The sequence below is a fragment of the Salarias fasciatus genome, chromosome 13, assembly GCF_902148845.1.
Source record: "Salarias fasciatus chromosome 13, fSalaFa1.1, whole genome shotgun sequence".
NCBI lineage: Eukaryota > Metazoa > Chordata > Actinopteri > Blenniiformes > Blenniidae > Salarias > Salarias fasciatus.
This window is the reverse complement of record NC_043757.1, coordinates 15,958,153-15,979,176: the sequence shown is the minus strand read 5'-3', so window position 1 is coordinate 15,979,176 and position 21,024 is coordinate 15,958,153. Positions and strand designations below refer to the sequence as shown.

Genomic DNA, 21,024 nt, shown 5'->3' with positions numbered 1-21,024 from the left:
AAATTCTGAAATAAATCATCAAAAGGATCTAAATCTTGCTGAAAATGGATATTTAATCACATAATATTGACATCTTTGTTTGCATGCAACAATATTTTCTTAATCTTAACTTAGTTTAAACTTAAATTCTTCCTCAAGAAAGTTTGGAGTTCACATAATATTTTGTTTTTTTCATGTGTTTTTTTTTCCTGAAAAAGAAATCATTTATTAAACCTGATTAATGATTTAAACAAAATGTATTTCTTCTCATTTCAGGATAATATTGATTGTTTTGTTAACATGCTTTCTTTGTATAGAATCAGTAAGTATCTATAAAAGTGGGGTGTAATTTACCATCAATACGATATCTGATCAATCAAAATAAATCAGTGAATAGTGTCAGTATGTTAAATAATACCTTTACTGGATGGTACATCACTCATGAAGGTGTACTTACAAAGTAAATGCACACTATTGATGGCATTAACAGATAGCACATGAAAGTACAATAAGAAACAAATCCTAGTCTAACTCCTTTTACAGATATTCAGTAAAATCACAATACAGTTGCTTTGAGACACTACATTGTAAAATAAAAATAATATTTAATATTCTAACTGTCATTCTAAAATCACACTTAATAAAATCATAACAAATTATTATTCAAAATACAAATACAATGCAGAAAGGACTATGTCACACAAAGGGTTTTAAAGAAAGTTACAGCTAATAGCAATAAAATAAACAAAAAGAAAAGAAAAGGACATCAGAGAAGAGGACATAATCTCCTTTTTCGTGTCAGCTGCTCATCCAGTTTTAGGAGAAGAGACAGAAAGTTCCTGTTGGGGTAGATGGCTCGTTTTTGGACTACAAGCCTCAGAGCGTCTTTCAGTGAAAGACGCTGCCGCATCATCAGGTAGGCCAGGACCAGAGTGGCAGATCGACTCATGCCCATGATGCAGTGCACCAGAACTTTACCTTTGAAGCAGGGTGGAAATTGTGAATCAAAACATAAGCAAACAACATTGAAGAAAAAAAGTTGTTTTGTTTTTGTTTTTTTTAGACAGTGGATGCTGATTTTGTATTCAATTTACCATCTTTGTTCTTCAGGGCTTTATGTATGAAGTCAGCTGCCAGCCTGAAGTACTGACTGAGGTCAAAGTTGTCTGAGTCCTCTGCTGGGATGCCAAAGTAAACGCAGGTGCTCCCGTAAAAACTCTGGTCCCCGATGCTGCCCTGCTTTGAATGCGCTGCGTTCAGGACGTGAGTGATGCCAAGCTTATGTAATGTTTTTCTATTCTGTGCTACAGCCCTGGAGAACACACACAAAACAAAGAGCATTTAAAACATTGATAGCCATAGTGTTAATTCCAACCGTTTAGCTTTCATGAAGTGCAAAGAGAGCCCAAACAATAAATTTGCAATAAAGTAGTGTGATATTTTAAAGAAATATTGGATAAATATTAAATTAGAATTGCCATTACTTTTTCTTACAAATATGTTATGATAGGTTATAATCACTTAGTTATTTTAGATTTAACAAGAAGGGTAAATAGATGTTGCCAGTTACATGCTCGTAAAAAAAAAAAAAAAAAAAAGATTATGTACCTCTTACAATATTCTCTATGATGTTTTGATCTGCTGAATAAAGGATGAGACACTCACACATTTCCTATGTAGAGGCTGGGCCAGACCTCCTCTACTGGTGTGAGCTCCAGAATGCAGGAATCCAAGATGAGCTCCAGTTCTTTAATGAGCACCAGGTCCTGCGGCTGGCGGTGCCCTGACATTCTCCCCCGTCACAGTGCACTCCTTCACCAGACCCCTGTCACTGCTCCTGCTGTCTCTGCCTTTGCTGCCCCTTCACCGCCAGACTCCACGGCTCGGTGAGAGGCATGAGCAGGTGGCCGCTTGAATGTTACGGCTCGACTACAAAATTAGCTCTGTGTGTTCAGTGTGTTGTCCCTCGCTGGATGGAGTTGTTTAATGTTGCTGTTACATTGATTGGTCTGTTCAGCGATGACAAAATCCCCTCGGGGGAAAAAGCCAACCACTCTGTCATCACTGAGGTAACAAATGAGAAGGGCAAAGCAGGCGCTGTGAAATGATGAAGTTGAATATTTCATATCGGATGACTTTGTTATGAAAAACTTTGTACATTTTACTGTCTGTCTGCTCATTCAGCCTTCCCCTTGCAGCTTTCGGTCTAAGCAGATGAGTTGTTTTAGGAAGCCCCTGTTTGGAAATATCCAACGTTTCTGTTGCACGCAGCGTATGGAGGAGAGAAGACTGAGGTGATGATGGATCATCAAGTAGGCCAGGACCAAAGCCGCTGATCGACTCACACCCACGGCACAATGCACGAAAACCCTCCCTGGAAAACCAGGAAAGATGCAATTTAGAAAAAAATACACACCACACACCCCTAAAGTGTAACCTTAGAAGATGTGAACAGGAACTTGTACTACCTCCTGAATTCAAAGCCTGGTGGATGAACTCAGCAGCGGGGTAGAAAAAAGGTGAAAGGTCAAACGTTGGGAGATCATTGGCAGGGACTCCATAGTACTTCACTGTGGTTCCATAGAAATCATCACTGCCCTTGCAGCAGAGTTTACCATGTGATGCATTCAAGACATGAGAGATGCCCAGCTGGTAGAGCCCAAATTTGTCATGAGACATAAACCTGGCAGAAACCCCAAAATCAATGCATGAAGTGAGGCAGCAGAAATAAAGTCTTCATTTAAGTAGAAGTTATAAATAGATCATTTCTTTCATATGTAAACAGAAAAAGAAAATGGAATGACAATAGTTAAAATATGATTTAAACAAGACAGCATGAACATTTGAGTTGAGATTTATCAAGGAAATATCTTTCAGTCAGAAAAATCAGTAATGCAACACTGACTCCTGAGGTATGTGCTCATAATTATCTTTACACCTCTGTGCATTAATAGTACTTGTTCTTGATGAAAAGCCACTGAGAATGCTCACATGTCTCCCAGGAACAGATTTGGCCACACCTCATCTCCATGGCGACAGGAACGTGGGGCTGAATATAAAAGCTCCTCCAGCTCCTGAAGAGATGGGACCTCCTGCGATGTTTTCAAGTCTCCTGTGGCACATGCATCCTTTTTAACCTCTTCTGGGTCGGTGTTGCTCCCGCTCGTCTGATTTGAGTCTTGTGTGTCGTGTTTCATCCCTGTTGAAGCAGAATTCCTGTCAGACATGACTGCTCTGTTAACAGAAAGTAGAACATTACATTATTTCCACCAAACTAATTCAAACCGCTGTCAATGTGCTTTCCTGCCTGCTGCCGTTTAATCTGATTCCTTGTCGCTCAACTTCTGAGTGTCAGAAACAGGTGGTGCACTGTGAGAGTTTGGCCCCTCGGCCAAACTCTCACTCATGAGCTATGTTTGAGATTATCTTTCTGATTTTGAAACTACTGCATGTCGTGATTGTGCCCACTTAATGCCAAATTAGTAAATGTATCCTCTGAGATTCACAGAGAGATATTCCCTAAAATTAGAACCTGTTGTTTTTCAAAAATATCATCGGGGTGAATGTGGCTCAGTTGATGAGTGAGTGAATCATCCCTCAGTCAAAATGTTGATCTAGTCCTTTCCACATGTGAAGCAAGACACTGAACCTCTAATTGTTTCCACTGATGATTAAACAACTTATCAAAACGACTTTCACGACTAGTGTGTGAAGACAATTTATGACTTTAAGGCAGTGGTGTATTCCCAGAATCCACTCATTCTTCAGGTCATCACATCACAAATGAATGAATAAATATTTTGGGCTCATCAAGCCATCCACAAACAAAAATATTTTCTCAAGAAAAATCAAAACCAGAGGTCCAAACTTATTCAATACCATATGGGGAAAAAAAAAAAAAAAAAAAAAAAAAAACTGTGGAGGGATACTGACATGAGCACCTCAGCCTGGACTCAAAACCAAAGGCTCAGTTGATGCGTGTGATAGTGCTTATTCCACTATAATGGTAGCCGGACTATTTGGGCACAACTCACGTGCATGTGCACGGACGTGAAAGCTAAATTATTATTCATTTATTTTCTTTGAAAATCCAACTAAGATGCAGAACATAATAACCTAATTTTTAAAAACTTTTTGCTTGGATTCACTTAAATTTGTTTTTAAGCTTTGATGTAACCTTTTGTCTTAAAATAGATACATTGTTGCTCCTCAGTCAGAACAGTTGTAAATGACGTCATCATATAATGTCTATAGATTCTCATTTACATATCAAATTAGAAAATAAAATCATTTCAAATTGATACATTGTTGCGAACTCCTCTGTCATGAACGTTCTAAATGACGTCATCATCTAATTTGCGTAACTGCTCATTTGCATATTAGGTCAAATTGAGTTTTATTGTCAAGCCCAGTGATGGGAGTAACGACATTAAAATAAACGGTGTTACTATTTTTAGTATTTAGTATCGAACAAATTACTTTTTCCAGCGTTACAAAGCCATTACCGTTACTGATAGTAATATGAGGTGCGGTTCCATTACTATAATTCACTGCTTTCTGCTTGGTTTTTCCCTCCTCCAGAGTCCAGCTGAGACGTGGAGCATCAAGTTTACAGAAAGAAAGAACCATATTGGAACCTTTTGCACAGTGTGTCACGTGACAGAGCGCTCATCATTCAAAGGCAGCTTTTAAATGCATCTTTTGACATACATCTATTGTGTTTTATTATTCTTTTACAAATGCTTCCTACAGCTAGAAATCAAATTTGATTGGTGTCTTGTCTCATAATGTCATACGACACCCTTTGAATAATTTAGATTCCTTTAGATTTCCTTTTTGTAATTTATTCTGTCAAGTGTCCATTTATTTAATTGAAAATAGAAATAGAAAAAGTAGCTTTGTGCTGCCTTTGACTTTAACAATAAAAACGTAAGAGTGCTGAGTGTCCAGCAGGTGTCGCTGTGTGTCCGGCTGCAGGCGGAACGAGCCTCCGCCGCTGTTTCTTCCTGTTTGCTGTTGCCTGGTTGTCAGGAGGAGCATGCTGGACATGAGGAGCAGAAACACACACTTTTCTCGTCTACACCTTGTGACAGCACAACTCCGGGCTCATGGTAAGAGAGGCCGCCACTCCTCGAACTCACCTCCTCTTCTGACCCAACTTCTCCGGGAGAACATAATATTTACCGCTTTTACTCACCGACTCGTACTGAACTGTTGCAGCGTGATGGTGTGACGCCACTTTGTTTCCCTGAGGGGAACAAACTATGAGCCCTTTGTTCAAGTCTCTACACACACACACACACACACACACACACACACACACACACACACTGAAGGGCTTTCTCTGCCACAGCTGTGTGTCAGTGCTCTGTGACTCACTGTAAACCAGCCAAACAAGCTGACTTGGCACTTATGACACCAAGTAAAGCCTCTGAGCAGACAGAACCTGCGGGATGTTCCCGGTGAGATCCTGACAATAGTCGGACGAAAATCTTATTTTTCTGCTGGGCAGCAGACACACACACACACTCCGGTGAGTTACCTGAGGTTTCGGACATGTTAATATTTAATGGACGAGACAAATCGTTGTTGTTGTGACTGGATCATTGACTAGCTCGGTCTCTATCTCTCATTCATGATTCATGTCAGAGACAGAACCCAAATGTGTGCTAATGTGATGTTTTTTAAGACATATGTAGACTACAGAAATCTGAGAATACAAAGTTCTAAAAAATGAATATGTAACTACTGTGTTAATGCAGAGTTATTTTGTTTTACTTGAAAAGTGTTGAATTCACAGTAATTAAAATAGTTCTTAAAGACTTTTCTCGTGTCATTTTTAGCATAACTACTGAAATAATGATAGTAACTGTTTTTCAAACATTAAGCTATTCAGTGTCTTTATTATTAATTCATCTGCACTGATTATATTGCAATTTTCAGTTATCTCAAATGTCAGTGAAGCGTTAACTTTGTTTACTTCAATATGTCTGACATTTCTTCCCCATTAAAAGAAGATATTTAAGTGTCAGATTAGTGGCTTATAGTTCTAATATATAATAGATATAATGTATAATATATATATATATATATATATATATATATATATATATATATATATATATATATATATATATAATTAAAATAATAATCAATTTTGCTCTCTAGCTTATTAAAAAATTCACTTCAGGATCGTCAGCGTTGTCTCAAGTCATTAGTAATCGCTGAAAGCTGCTTATTCAGGTCATTTTCAGTTCGTATCAGCTGTAAAACGGAACCTGTTGTTTATCATTCACATTCAAGAGCAAATAGTTGTACAACTGTCATGTCGATTGAGACTCGCAGACCTTTGGAGCAGGAAGAACGGGATGAGCCGTATGATACGATTGGAAGCTTATCACAGGGTCAAAGGGCAAAAATGAGGAGGGGGACTGAAGGCGACCAAGAGTGATTTATCAGCACCTCCCGTGTGTTGAGTGTGTGTGCCTTTCTCTGGTTGTCCAGTGTGAAGATAGGGTGGTTGGGAACCTGGTGAATGACGTGAGCTGATGTGTGAACTTGAGCTGTTTCGCTTTTTATTTCATTTGGCATAAAAATCACATGCTTTCTCCGACAGGAAGCAGCCTGTCAGTGCATTCTTATGCTGTGAGCTGCAGCTCTGCAGCACAGTCACTGACCTGAACACCAATGATGTAATAGCACTAAGTAGCCTGCAGTGTGTAGCACTGGGTCACATCGAATGAGGTCAGGAGCAAGCTGATTACCGCTGCACTCATTGCATCCTTTCTAATCATAGACTCTCTCATGATATTATGACATTTGCTGCAAAAATGAATTATGAGAATTGATCGATGTCATCTGTTGGGGGAGGTCATGCAACTCCGAGCATAATTCATCCTGCAAACAGTCTAAGACAAAACGCATTGTGTGAGTATTTCATCATGATTTTTTTCCCTTTAAATTTTTAATCGATAAAGAATGATGATACGAAGGAGTAAGGTGATGATGAAACGATGTGATTTAAACAACATGGGGAGGTCTCAGCCTTCTACGCTTGAGAAACCCTGCTGTTTGCACAGACAGGATGGGTTGTCAGCTCATCACTGGGCAAACACAGACATACCCTCTCATCCACACCTGCGATCGATTAAGAGACATAGATTAATCTCAAACACATGTTTTTGCTCTTTGGTAGGAAATCAGAACCTGGAGAAAACTAGGACACGCAGAGGGAGAATGTACACACTCCACAGAAAGGACCACAAGCTTAAAGCAGAATGAAGGACATTTTTCTTGCTATGATTAAAATATTGCAAACAACTTCAGGCTTTTTTAAAGAACTAAATATAAAGTATTGGCTTTCCAGCTGAAGGACTTTTTCTTTTCCTCTACAAATGTTAGAAACGTTACAAAGTTTCTGGGCTTTTGACCTTTAATTAAATTAATCAGGTGTTTAAAAATGTGAGCAAAAGCCATATTTTTTTTTCCTGACATGTGATAAACTAACAGCTAATGGATTGTGGAATAACTGCCAGCTCCACCAATAACTCTTAAAACTGCAGTCGCAGCTCATTTATTCTGTGTGGCAGACAGATGTGATTGATGCCATGCAAACTGAGTCCCGTCCCTGGATGAATTTTAATCCTTTAAAGAATGACTATTGAGGAACTGACAGCCGAGGCACAAGTGCCAATGAGATGCCAAGCAACAGAGAAATGCCAGAGCATTTTAATCAAACACTATATCAGTACAATATGTTCGATAAACATCTGTCCCTGCATGATTTAACGCAGTGTTTGTCTTGTCTCCACAGCAGCATGGAACCATCAGAAGAGAGTGTGAGTGCCTGGAGCTGTAAGCAGGTGGCCCTGTGGCTGCAGGCCCAGGGTTTTGGGCAGTATGTGGACTTGCTGTGCGCAGAGCACCGCCTGGACGGCCCCAGCCTGCTGGCTCTGACTGAGGCCGACCTGCGGGGCCCTCCGCTGGGCCTCACTGTGCTGGGAGACATCAAAAGGTTGACCATTGCCCTCCACCGGCTCCAGAGGCAGAACCAGGCTCAGCTGGAGGAGCTGGGTCTGCGGCCCTCGGACAGTCTTCCCGCCGGGCTCCCGATCTCGCCGGGCGGCGCGGGAGCCGAGTGGAGCTGTGACAGAGCCGACCGGAGGTGTAATGGGAGCGAACGCCTGTGCAACGGGACTGAGCTGCGGCTGAGGAGCAGCGATAGGTCTGGATATAAATCAGGAGCGGCACTGTGCCACACACACTCCAACGGGAGGTGCAGGCAGCATTTGGCTGGTAGACTGGACCCAGAGGTGTGGAAGACGGTCATCAGTTGCATTTATGTGTTTTTTGTGTTTGGATTCACATCTTTTGTCATGGTTATTGTACACGAGCGTGTCCCAGACATGAGGACTTACCCACCCCTGCCTGACATTTTTCTGGACAGGTATATATGTGTTGGATTTTCATCACTAAAACAGCACAGCATTATTTCAGTGTGTGTGTTGAGCAACTTCAACTCCATAGTTCATGTCGACATTGTCCTTCACTGATTATCTAATCTGCATGCTGATACAGGTGTTTTCTTTTACTCCAACAGTGTACCCAGAATCCCCTGGGCTTTTGCGATGGCTGAAGCTTGTGGTGTCATCCTGTGTTACATGCTTCTGCTGATTCTGCTCCTTCACAAACACAGGTATTCCACAGATCCACCCTTCTCCGTTAGAGTAAAACCATTGCTCCAAATCAATATATTCTGACTGACGGACTTCGTGTGTGTGTGTTTCAGGTCTATTCTTTTCAGACGTCTCTGCTCCTTGATGGGAACTGTGTTTTTGCTTCGCTGCTGCACCATGTTCGTAACCTCTCTCTCTGTGCCCGGGCAGCACCTGAAATGTGCCAGTGAGGTGAGAAGCACTCGAGAGATCCTGAAAAGATTAGATAGCTTTTTCCGGTTCTCCAATCTTAATTATTTAGCAATATTTTCTCTCAGCGTCCAGGCAGCAGCTGCAGCAGCAATAAACACTGATAACGGCTGAACAGGTGGCCCCTGTGATTCACAGAAACGCTGATAACTGGAGTGTTTTCGTGCCCTCAGACATATGGCGATAGCTGGGGAAAGATACAGAGAGCACTTGCGATCTGGAGTGGATTCGGGATGACACTGACAGGTGTCCAGACCTGCGGGGACTACATGTTCAGCGGACACACTGTCGTCATCACGCTGCTGAACTTCTTTGTGACTGAATGTGAGTCTGATGTCGCTATACTTGGTGGAAAAGGTTAAAGGTTTTTAATTTTTACTTTGCAGCAAAAAAGTCATAAAACAATCTCATCAGGTGGTTTTTCAAACTGTGTGGGGAGCTTCTCCCAGAGGCTTCAGACAGATTCAGTGGGGTTATATCAGCATGTTGCGGTGTGAAATTTTTTTTTACCACCGTTTTAAATATTCAATTTAGTTTATCTTACTGTGCCCACCTACCTCAATGAAGGCAAAAATCTCTATAAGTCTGAGTCACTAAATATAAACATTTAATGATTCAAGAGGATTTTTTAAATATTCATATTATGCTTGAGTTTAAATAGTTTTTACTTAAATATATGTGAAAATGTGAATTTTTCAAAATTTTTCAGTATCTCTCAAAAATACCTCAAACTATCACCAAAACTGATCTATATGTTTTTTTTTTGCTTTTTGTGGCAGACACTCCTCGCACCTGGAATCTGATTCACACCATTTCCTGGGTGTTAAACCTGTTTGGGATTTTCTTCATCCTGGCAGCTCACGAGCACTATTCCATCGACGTGTTCATTGCCTTCTACATCACTACCCGCCTGTTCCTCTACTACCACACATTAGCGAACACCCGTGCCTATCAGCACAGTCGCCGGGCGCGCATCTGGTTCCCCATGTTCTCCTTCTTTGAGTGCAACGTGAACGGACCCGTCCCCAACCAGTACAACTGGCCCTTCGACAAACCCGCTTTTATGAAAACTCTGATTGGATAAAGTGTTTTCAAAGATCTACAGATCCATTAAGCATGAACTCAGACACTAATCCTCCCGCCAGTTATAACACAAAGACTAACAACAGATAGTCACAGCTGTGCTGCCTTCTTTCTGAATGTTGACGCTACTCATTCCATTTTAATAATCTGTACTCAAGCTTAACTTCATGAAAGTGACTCTTGGAATACTTCACCCAAGAACTCAGTGTCACTTCAGTTTATTTTACAAGCTTTGTGTTCAGTAATCGATGGAGGTATTGTCACATTATACACCGTCTGACTCTGCCTTTGTGATAAACTGCAGTGCGGCTATGAGCTGTTATCATCCTCTGCATGACATCTGGCAGTGAGTTAGAATTGATGTTGTTTACTTGTTTTTTTACCTTTTTGCATGCTACCAGGGTAAGTGCAGTGTGTACGAAATAACCAAAGAACAAACTCTCTTCAAGGTTTGTTTTTACTTGGATGGTTTGGTCATATTTGGCTTTAATGGTGCAGATGTTTACAGTTCACTGATAGTCTTACCGAAGATTTTCAATGGAAAAAGTGACGTTTCTCTCAGCTGCAACTACTTTGGTCATTCCAACCAGAGAAACATTTCTTATAAGATATGCAACAGAAGAAAAAAATGCTTTCTACAGAAATAGATTTGCTAATTCTATTGATAGTGTAATTTGTTTTCCCCACCTTTTCGCTTCACTTTATGTTTACCTTAAGTACGAGGAGATTATTTTCCTGTGTAGTGTTTCCTTTTAGGCAACACAGCTTCCAACTGTCACAGTTCACCTAAACCAAACGTGAGCGTCATTTAAATGTTCGATTTTGCCATTTAGCCTTAAAGAATAATTATGTTAATTTTTTTCTAATGTGTCACTGTTTTTCTACAGATTGTTGTTAATTATGTGACAAGACAAAAGACTGTTCTGCTGCTATTGCCGCCGTTGAAAAGCATTTAGCAAGCATGCTCTCTGAAGTGTATTGTTTACAATGGCATGGCTGATTTAAACTGATATACATTTTGTAAGTGTTTACAACGTGAGGCCTTATTCGCTGCAAATAATCCATGGCTGCCTCTGGGCTCAAAAATTAAAGTTTACAGATGAGTAAAACCATCATTAATTTCTATGCATTTTCCTTGACTCCCTTATTTTTCTGGTTTCTTTCATGTAGTGATCAGTCACTCAGCAATGATGTTGTGTTCTTCAGGTTTAGAGACTTTGTGGCTGAAGGTGCGACAAGGCATCTAGAGGGTCCAATCCAAAGTCAGGGACTAAGACTGACAGGTGTTTTTTTTTTTTTCCCTCTCCAAAAAGGTAGGAGTTCTGAAGGAGGGGAAGTTGGGGTTTGTTTTCACACCGCATTTCAATTTGTGATGAAGTCGATGGAAGAATCAAGTGAGCTTATGCTTCTGAAGCTTATTCTGTTCTGAAGATATCGACTGTCAGATCCACTTGTGTAAGCGTGATCCCGATGGCGGGGCTGGGTGTCCCTCTCTTATTTGAATTGCGAAAAGTAAATAACATGATTGAGCGGGCTTACTGCAAGTGAAGTTCAGCCAGCTGAAAAAAGATGTATTCAACATACAAGCATTAATAATGCAAATATAACAATATAAAATAGCAATGAATAGAAACAGTCACAATGGTAGGCCGTAAACCTGGGCTCCATACTGCAGTCAGTCACAGCTTAATAGTAGGCATGCATTCTTTTTGTTTGTTTTTTGCTGCTCAGTTATTCATTTAGGCTAATTCAGATCCAAATTTTGACTGCCAGGTTTTAAGAACACAATGATTTTTGATCCTGCAGCGTGATATAGTTTATGATCTCAATACTCGAAGCAAAGGTAATTTGTAACTGAGAGAGTCTGTTCCACACCTGCACAGGAGATCTCACTGCTTCCATCAAAACACACCGACAGAGTGTGAAACATAACCTGGAGTGAGAGCAGGTGTTTGACGTCACGACACGACATGAGTACTTTACCACCTTTACACAGAGATGACTCATTTTCTATCGATTCCTTTACATTGCACCTGGGAATGGAATGTATTTCACACTTAAGGGATAAGAAGGCGCTTTGCTTGCGATGAACAAGGAAAATACATTCAAATAAATACATTGCTAACTGGTTGATTGTTCTGAAAATGCTGACACATTACATTCCTGTGATCATTTAAATTAGGAACAGTGTGCGCATAACGATGGTAACAGCATTTGAAAAGCAGATTCTGATGCAGGGTGGCAGAATTAAACTATTTAAAATGTTAAGGATAAACCAGACTGAAAAACACAAAACGCTCCCCAGCAATATGATAAGGAGAAACACAGAAATGTAATTTGTGTTATGGTAATTTAAGTCAAATGTAATGCCGAATGTAAATAGATATTATATGTAAATCTAGTTGTTGCATAAAGCATGTCATAGACAAATATACCCTGCACAGAAATGCATATATGATTCATATGGCACACAATTTCTTTACATGACATAAAAAAAATGCAGCTGCAACCTTACCAGTGTACTCAAAGTGAAACTCTTTAGTTTGTTCTTTGTTTGAGGTGTTTTAGTCTCTATTAAACAGCTTAATTCACCTGCTCCTGTGACCATAATGGCATGGAACAATCAATTTCCTGTCACTGCTGAGGAGGTCTGAAAAGGATGAATTAGATTAAGGCGACGTGCACGTGACTGCAGTGAAACATGCATCATGTTTTGCCCTCAGGCTTTTCTCCCAGCGCTGGTTCGACTGCTGCCACCAGTCGCCTTCAGTCATTCTCTTTACTTATTTGAAGAGGAGGTAATCAAAGATGTGACAAACCCTCCAAAGGGTGAGTCACGTATAGAAACATGTGAGATTCTCTCTGCTTTGTTTGAGAAGTAAATTATCTTTCACCCGTCCGAATGACTTCTGTTCACTGCTGACTTGAATCTTTTCAAAGCCGCACCAATGCAAACCTCTTTAGAAATTATCATACACAAAAAAAAAAAATCTCTCTGCACATATTATCACAGTCAACAGTTCTTCTCAGCTGTGGCTTAATTTCTTTACATATTGGGTGTGAGGATAAAGATGATAGCAGCATGATTTTGGATCAGGAATGTATGAAAGACCGAGTAGCCTGCTTCTCTTCAAGTAAAAGGCTTGAGTGGGTGTAGCATCTATTTCGATGCTTTATGTTCTTTCTTAATGGAAAAGTGCATTAATCTATAACCGCAAAACCCTGACGTTTGAATGCTTGGATGAATCTGAGAACAGATGTCTATTTAGCATAACTAAAGTGACACCTGACTCAAGAGAGCGGCTGTGTTTTGAAGCAGCACTTGGAAATTCAAAATGGACACTTCTTGGAGACAGACGAGCCAAAGATCACACGAGAAATCCAATTACTGTGAAAAAAATTCTTCATATATGATAGGGAGAGACAGATGTGTTTTCATCTTCTCATCCCACGCACCGGTGCGATTCATGAAAGAGAAAAATGTTCAGTTCATATTCATTTTTCATGAGTATTTCATTTCAGTGTTTGTACCACATAAGCTTTTAAAACAACGGTAATCACTGTAGGAACATAACAAAAGCATAGAAAATATCATTAAGACAAAAAAACAGAGGTGGCACTGAAGTTGATTGTGACCCTCTCTGAACCTTTATGTAATGTCAACATTGGTCAGTAAAAAAGCTGCACTATCAAAACAGGAAGTCTTTTATAAATCAATACTGATCCTTACAGATTTTTAACTTCACCAATAAACAAACACGATGCTGTCTTACTAATTTTCTTCATCTTCTCTTCATTTTGCGTGCAATCTTTCTGAACCTGATCAAAATGCCTTTGGTCCAGCCACCTATAAGCTCTAAAATACAGTAGAATACAACATAGTCATTTTGATGATGTAATATAATGGATCCGCCACTGTGTGACAGCAGAGCTCAGCGCTCAGAGGGTCTGTGTCACCCAAAGGGCTCTAACAGCCCAATTATAGCTGTGCTCTGTGCTGCTGTCTCTTATAGAAACGTTGTGGTTGTTATGATGTTCAGCTCATTCTCCAACTCTCGTCTCTGTGGATTTTACACCTGGTCAGAGCAACGTTTTCTGGAATCTCTGTCACTGAAACTCTTCATTCATCCTCCTGCAATGTGAGTCTTCTTTGTTATTTCCACACACAAATATGTGTTGAACAATGTGTTGTTGGTTTTTAAATTTTTCTTTTTGTCAAGAACCTTTTTATCATTTAGTCAGTTGAAGAAATTAATGCTGTATTTTTATTTCCTCCTCCCAGTTTGCAGTGTGGTGTCCAGATGTGTATTTGCATGTCTCTTCTTTCACAGGGTTTTTGTTTTTTTTGGAATGATGTATTCAAACTGAGACTTGATGCTGGGTTTTTCTAGGAATGTGCGTCCAAATTCAGAAGCTGAAACAAAGAACCAAATGCATGACAAATGTGCACGTCATTTTCATTCAATGTGTGGCAATTTTAAGATACTGCAATAACAGTATAGTATTTTTCTTTTCTTGAGAGGCGCTCTTTGCAGTCCTTTACACTCCCAGCAGAGAACAATGAGGCTTGGGTCATTATCTCAGACTGAGCACACTGTATGGTGCTCCTGCTTTTACCTTGATCCCCCACACTTATGAAACAAAAACAAGGATTAATGTTTCTGAATAGTCTCACTGCTGCAGTGATGTAATTCAACAGGGGGGAGGGAATGCATCAAGATTGATGTGCAAGTGTAACATTTTGTTTAAGAGAACATGAATAAGAAATTGCATGAAAGGGACTGAAAAGACCAGGCTTTCTCTTCGCCTCTCAGTGTGCAAACAGTGCATGGTCACTGATTGCACACTGGGAGGCAAGCCGTTTTCATTTTCGTCATTGAAATGCAGCACAGTTGGTTACGAGTGATATTCCACTCACTTTTTCATCCCTCTGGCAGCTTGTATGGATGATCTTCTAAATTCCAGTTTTTGACCTTTCAAAAAATTGAACTATATATTGAAATGAATTGCAAGAACAGTTGCAGCCTTAAAAAAACACCGATACCACATGCAGCTGTTGAAGGCAGTCTTTTACAGATATGAAATATGGTAAATTTGATTTAATGGGATAAAAAGTTTGATGGAGAAACTTGAAAAAAATGAGCATGTAGTGATTTAGAAAGGCGATACACTGTTAGGTTTATTGTACTTTACAACTTTTTCAAAAATGTCGCATGAATGGCAATGGTTTTGATTAAAAAAAATAATGGTGATGTTGGTCAGAGGACAACTGTATTTCGTCTTCCTTTCTGTGCCAGCTGTTTTCTCCCAAATGGAGGACACTTTGCTGGGTCGAAAAGCATATGATAGAGAGAGTGGTGCCAGGTCACAGTGTTCCTTCCCCTGCAGAGATTTCACTTGAGAGAGGAACCGTCACAATGACACAACTACTTACTGCATGTGTCACATCACTGAAACATGACAGGCTAAAATGTGCCTGTTAAATAGTACTTTTTTTTTCTTTTATTTCCCCCCCCCTGCTGATGTATTTAGCTCCTCCTTTTGGATACACCTGCTAATTATTTCTGATTGTTGGAGAATTACAATTGTACATCTGCCCTTAACAAAGACTGATCAATACTGTGCCACCCTGCCTACAGCTCACTCAACACACTGACAGAATATGTTAGTAATGATGCAGTGTGAAGTGACTGATCGCTGAGTGTATGTGCGGGTAATGGAAAGTGACAGTCTCATTTTCTTTGTGATGCCGCTTTTTCACAGCACATGGCAGAGGTTTCAGGGGAGAGAGAGCTACGATCCATTTTTAGGAGTCTGACAATGTCATGCCCTTTTACTTCGACATGCTACATCATTTATCGCACACATGGAACAAAGTAAGTCTCTGCTCCAGAGTGTGCATTGTAATCTGCTCGCTGTTGAGCGGCTATGTTGATTCTGGAAACATGCCTGCAGAATCTGTAGGCAGGGATCTGACAAATCTCACAATTGGAAGATGTGCAAAGAGGGAGAAAATGTTCTATTGTTGCGGTAGTGCATGGTATTATTGAGAAGAGTATACATAGGAAGAGTCGCAATTTTAAAAAGAAAGAAAAGAAATCATTAAAAAGGAAAAAAAATACATTATTGCCTCTGATATCTTACGATCCGTGTCTCATGTGAAAGATGTTGTCGATTTCACCCTTTTCGTGCTGTGTACTTCTTGTGTGATGGCTGTGTTTTGTACATAATCAATCCATCTCCACCGACTGCAACGCTTCAGCTCATTTCTCAACTCTGTGTGCAAGTATTTGTCACGCTGATTTGACTGATGTGCTCAGATCTAAACAGTCTTTAAACTCTCAGTTTGGAAACTAACTGCAGACAAGGGCCTAAATATAGGGAGATGTGACATTTTGACCAGATTAATCCTGACAGCTTTCCGTCGTCACACAACATGTTTTATGTGTGTTAAGGAAAGGTAAAGTGAAGATTTTGTTATATAAATTCTGATTCGCCTTTTTCAAGAGCAGAATGTTATAAAATGTAGTCTGAGAACAAAAGTAACAATAGTCCACAGTCTGATTTTGGACAGTTTTTTTTTCTATTTTGAAAGAAATGCTTTACATTTTTCTTCTTTTTTTTTGGAAAAGACGAAAACTATTCTTCTGAATCTTAAATCTTTTCAGTCATCGGTGAAACGCTGATGATGGAGAAGATAGGTCCCGACAGTTTGTGTCTTCAGGAATGATCTCGCTTTAAACAAAAGGTTCTGGGTGTGGGAGGATGAGCCTCGCACTCACTGAACTGCATTGTCACCAAACCCTCCACATCTCATGCCCTATGTCTTGTTCCATGCCAGGTTACTAACTGTTAAAATGTAGCTGAATAACAGTTTTTCCTCATACATAGGTTGCTAACCGTTGTTTAACAAAGCATGGTTTTGTACTTAAAGCTTATTTTACAGTTTTGTTTGGTCTTCATCACACCTATGACAAATCCAGCAATAAAAATGAGCGTTATATTAAAGCAATGAATAATTTTAGCTGAAATTTGTTTTTTAAATCATTCCCTCTTTTTAAGAAGATAATTAGATAAAAGGAAGAAGTTCTGCTGCTGCTGCAGCCCTGAAGCTCTCTGGCACCCCTCAGTGGAAGACCACCCACACTTTCTGAATCACTCCTTTAAAGTTATTATTATTATCTATCTTTTATGTGACTGTCCCTAGCATCCATCCATCCATCCATCCATCCATCCATCCATCACACCACTCAACCATCCAGCCATCTGTTCAGAGCTGAATAGATCGATGGAACTGGAGCGCATCCCAGCAGAAAGCAGGCAAATGGTAGGATATAGCCTTGACAGCTTGCCAGTCCATCGCAGGGAAACTAAATCTTACACTTCTACAACTATGGGCAATTTACAGTCACCAAGTGAACTGACAACCATCCTTTACAGACTGATGAGGAAGCTTCAGTGTCAGATTTACTAATTCATTGAGCAGTTCTTGTGATGAGACAAGAATGCGAACCACTGCGTTGCCCCCTGTCACAGACATTTGGGATGAAACCAGTTTTGATACAAATTGCCGACAATGATGCACAAATGTGATGCTTGAATGTGAACGACAGCTAAAAAGAAAACTGACACAAATGGTATGAATATGAGATGAAGAACATGAGAAGATAATTCCACCTAAAAAAAAAAGGAAGAAGAGTAAAATCTAACATTTCCCATGGAATTACATGATCCTTTTATAATTCACCTCTGAGCACATTGCACAGTACTGCACGAGACGTGCACACACAATGCAAATGCAGCACCAAAGCTTCTACGGCGCTGCTAAAGCATGAGGCTTCAATATCAGTATGTCTAAAGGGGATCAGGAGTATGTCATTTCAACCATTTCCATGGTAATCCATCCAACAGCCATTTCACACTTGAAAAATTACAGGAGCATCAAAGCCTTTAAGATCCATCCTGTGAGGCTCACACGTCTGTGCAATATTTCATGGGAATTCATCAAACCATGATTTAAGAGGTGGGTTTTGTCAAGAGGATTGTTTGAATGTAATTTGTTAGTGACACAGTACCTTTTACTAGGTATTATGGGTGATTTTTTTTTTTTTTTTTTTAATCATACACAGATCAGCTCTTTTTCTGTCTTTGGCTTTCTCTCTTAAAAAACATTAGCATTATCTCAACAGGATAATTGTGCTTGTTGATTTGTTCCATTTTTTTTGATTCAATCTTTTTCTCTCTGTCTCAGATTCGTGATTGTAGTCGGCTGGAATGGACAGTTTAACTCAACGGGCTGGTAATGCTGAAGTCCTGATGAGATGTCCTTGAGTGACAACACGAGCCAGCCCTCTCTGCCATCCTCACCTCTGCACTTCAACGGCTCCGCCTCTCTGCATTACCTGCTGCGGGAGAAAGACAGAGCCGGCCACGACTCTTTTCAGGAGGGGCCGGGGAACAATACGCAGCTCCTCTCAGACTACTCCGTGCTCAGCCATGACGAGCAGTGTCACATGTCTTCTGTACTTACGGCGTGCCTGGTCCTGTGGTACAGCGTTACGATGGTACTGGGGCTGGTGGGGAATATTGGACTCATTAGTATCATCACCCGTCGCAGGGAAAAAGTCAATGTGACAAGTATTTTCATCTGCAACCTGTCTTTCTCTGACATCCTGGTGTGTGTTTTTTGCCTCCCTTTCACGGTCATATACACACTAATGGACCATTGGGTGTTTGGGTCATTATTGTGCCGACTGGTGCCGTTCATCCAGTGTGTGTCCGTGACTGTATCCGTGCTATCTCTTGTGTTCATTGCTCTAGAAAGACATCAGCTCATCATTAATCCCTCTGGATGGAAACCAAGCATCCCTCAGGCCTACATGGCAGTCGTTCTAATATGGATTCTAGCATTCTTCACCTCCTCACCTTTCTTGGCCTTTCAGCTGCTCACAAGTGAGCCCTATACCAACGTAATCCTGTCCCAGCCTCCCCATCATCAGCAAGTGTTTCCTCAGGCTTATCTCAATGCATCACAGCCCCAACCGGTCCCCTATACACACAAAAATTCATCTTCGCTTCCAAATTCATTCCGCTCTGTCTTTTCTTACACCCCAACTGCCACGCATATGGAGGCTTGTGTGGAGCACTGGCCGTCCCATCAACACAGAGTGGCTTACACCACATGGTTGCTCCTGTTCCAGTATTGTGGTCCGCTGCTGCTGGTGCTGCTTTGTTATGTTCGGGTTTTTGTGCGCCTACGACACCGTAAAGACATGCTGGATCGTGCCAGGACCCCCGAGAGCCAGCGCATGACTCACAGCCGCCGAATCAATATCATGCTGATTGCTCTCATAACAGCCTTCGCGCTGTGCTGGCTTCCACTCACCATCTTCAACGTGGTGTCTGACTGGCACCAGGAGGCTCTGCCTATCTGCCACCACAACCTGCTGTTCTCCCTCTGTCACCTGCTGGCTATGTCCTCAACCTGCATCAACCCCATTATCTATGGATTCCTTAACTCCAACTTTCGGCAAGAAGTGAGAGAAATACTCCTGCACTGTCGATGTTTCGCAGAAGAAGAGGAGTGCGAGCATTTCCCCATGTCTACCATGCACATGGAAATGTCCCGCACCTCTGTGCCTCTTCCCTGCAGGAGCAACTCTGTCTGACATGGATGATACGATCTAAAGGACACCGGTGGATGTAATCACATACAAAAAAAAAAAAAGAAAAAATGTACAGTTGTTGGACTTGCTTTTGCCGTTTCTTCAATATGTAATGTCAGTGGAACATTTTGACAGTGGTTTTACATTAGCAATTGGAAGTGTGTTGTACCATGGTTTTATCTTGTTCTGCAGTAATCCTTAAAAAATACAAGAGATGTGTAAATGAAAGCAAAAGTGCACTTCGAATAAATTTGTTACTATTTCTAAATTAGATGTTCCACATTACGTATCACTGTTAACAGAATTCATACTTTTGTGCTGTTTTTACTGATGGAACACTGTTTTGCATGTCAACAAATGGCTTTCAGATTTACAGAATTACTGCCACTTAAACTTTGCTGATGTCGACGACACATTTTCCCACTCAGCCCATGCTAAATATTTTAAAACTGCAAAGCAAGCTGCATATTGTGATATTACAAACATGCTGGGAGTGATGACAGATTGATGGAAAAACATGAATTTACCAGTGGATGAACATAATGTATGCCTGTTTGATGTGGTTAACAAGTGCATTTTTTCCCTCCATTTTTGGACAGCAAATGAGGAAATTTCCATGAGAGGAATGCTTTTCAGAGACTTGAGAAGGCTGGTGCAAATAAGGTCCAATTGTATTCCCAAATGGATCACCCTGAAGTTCAAGCCTCAAGCTGAAATACTTAAATTTGTATTAGCTTTTAATTTAATTTGTGATGTTGTATAGAATGTTACACTGAAAATACACATTGTTATAAGCTAGAGATTCATTGAAAACATATGAGGACTACTGCCATTGATTTCTTACATTTCTTTAGTCCTTTTCATGTATGGCATTTGTGTTGTGTATTCCAGGTGTGAGCTTTAACGGAAGAAAATCATGATGTGTGCTTTGTGATAAATGTGACCAATGGAAAAAAAAAAAGCAACAGTTTGTGGAGTTGTCTTGGATTTGCCTTTGACGGTTCAATAAATACAGAAACAATCGTGATTGTGTTGTTGTTGTTCAGGTCCTATTTTCATGGGTATACAAATACATGATGAGTGCCTGACAGAGAGAGAGAGAGAGAGGGAGAGAGAGAGAGAGATGCAATTTGACAGCCAGTTACTGTCCAGGTGTACATTACCTTCACACGGTTATCTGCCTAATCCAGGTGTTTGCATTTCAGTCTACATGTATTTGCCATGCATGTGCCTGTTTTAACAACTCAAGCACTGGAACGATATCTGTTATTGGCAAAGAAAACAGCTACAGGAGTGGCCTTGCTTACAGTTCTGTCTCTATTTTTATTGCATTTATACCAATTATTTCACCAGGCCCATGCTGCATTCATGAA

At 40.4% G+C, this 21,024-nt stretch overlaps 4 protein-coding genes across 5 annotated transcripts; 2 read left to right on the top strand and 2 right to left on the bottom strand.

Annotated features, from left to right (window-relative positions):
* Window positions 1-394: 394 nt before the first annotated feature.
* On the bottom strand, window positions 395-1,899 carry LOC115399325 (dual specificity protein phosphatase 13). Its single transcript, XM_030106645.1, has 3 exons — window positions 1,645-1,899; window positions 1,074-1,291; window positions 395-957 (listed from the first exon to the last, which is right to left on the bottom strand). Exons 1-3 carry the CDS (start codon window positions 1,767-1,769, stop codon window positions 746-748), a joined length of 555 nt encoding a protein of 184 aa, XP_029962505.1. The 5' UTR covers window positions 1,770-1,899; the 3' UTR covers window positions 395-745.
* Window positions 1,900-2,159: 260 nt separating this feature from the next.
* On the bottom strand, window positions 2,160-3,206 carry LOC115399339 (dual specificity protein phosphatase 13). Its single transcript, XM_030106660.1, has 3 exons — window positions 2,971-3,206; window positions 2,448-2,662; window positions 2,160-2,353 (listed from the first exon to the last, which is right to left on the bottom strand). Exons 1-3 carry the CDS (start codon window positions 3,204-3,206, stop codon window positions 2,160-2,162), a joined length of 645 nt encoding a protein of 214 aa, XP_029962520.1.
* A 1,780-nt stretch (window positions 3,207-4,986) lies between these two features.
* On the top strand, window positions 4,987-11,099 carry LOC115399305 (sphingomyelin synthase-related protein 1-like). Of its 2 annotated transcripts, none has more exons than XM_030106614.1 (6): window positions 4,987-5,090; window positions 7,793-8,425; window positions 8,579-8,674; window positions 8,768-8,885; window positions 9,077-9,227; window positions 9,683-11,099. In XM_030106614.1, the coding sequence occupies exons 2-6, from the start codon at window positions 7,797-7,799 to the stop codon at window positions 9,985-9,987; spliced, it is 1,299 nt and encodes a 432-aa protein (XP_029962474.1). In that variant the 5' UTR covers window positions 4,987-5,090; window positions 7,793-7,796; the 3' UTR covers window positions 9,988-11,099. The 2 variants fall into 2 exon arrangements, with proteins under 2 accessions (XP_029962474.1, XP_029962475.1); XM_030106615.1 differs by having other exon boundaries at window positions 4,993-5,090; window positions 7,796-8,425.
* A 2,845-nt stretch (window positions 11,100-13,944) lies between these two features.
* Window positions 13,945-19,877, top strand: npy4r (neuropeptide Y receptor Y4). Its single transcript, XM_030106613.1, has 2 exons — window positions 13,945-14,125; window positions 18,238-19,877. Exon 2 carries the CDS (start codon window positions 18,308-18,310, stop codon window positions 19,652-19,654), a length of 1,347 nt encoding a protein of 448 aa, XP_029962473.1. The 5' UTR covers window positions 13,945-14,125; window positions 18,238-18,307; the 3' UTR covers window positions 19,655-19,877.
* Window positions 19,878-21,024: the final 1,147 nt, after the last annotated feature.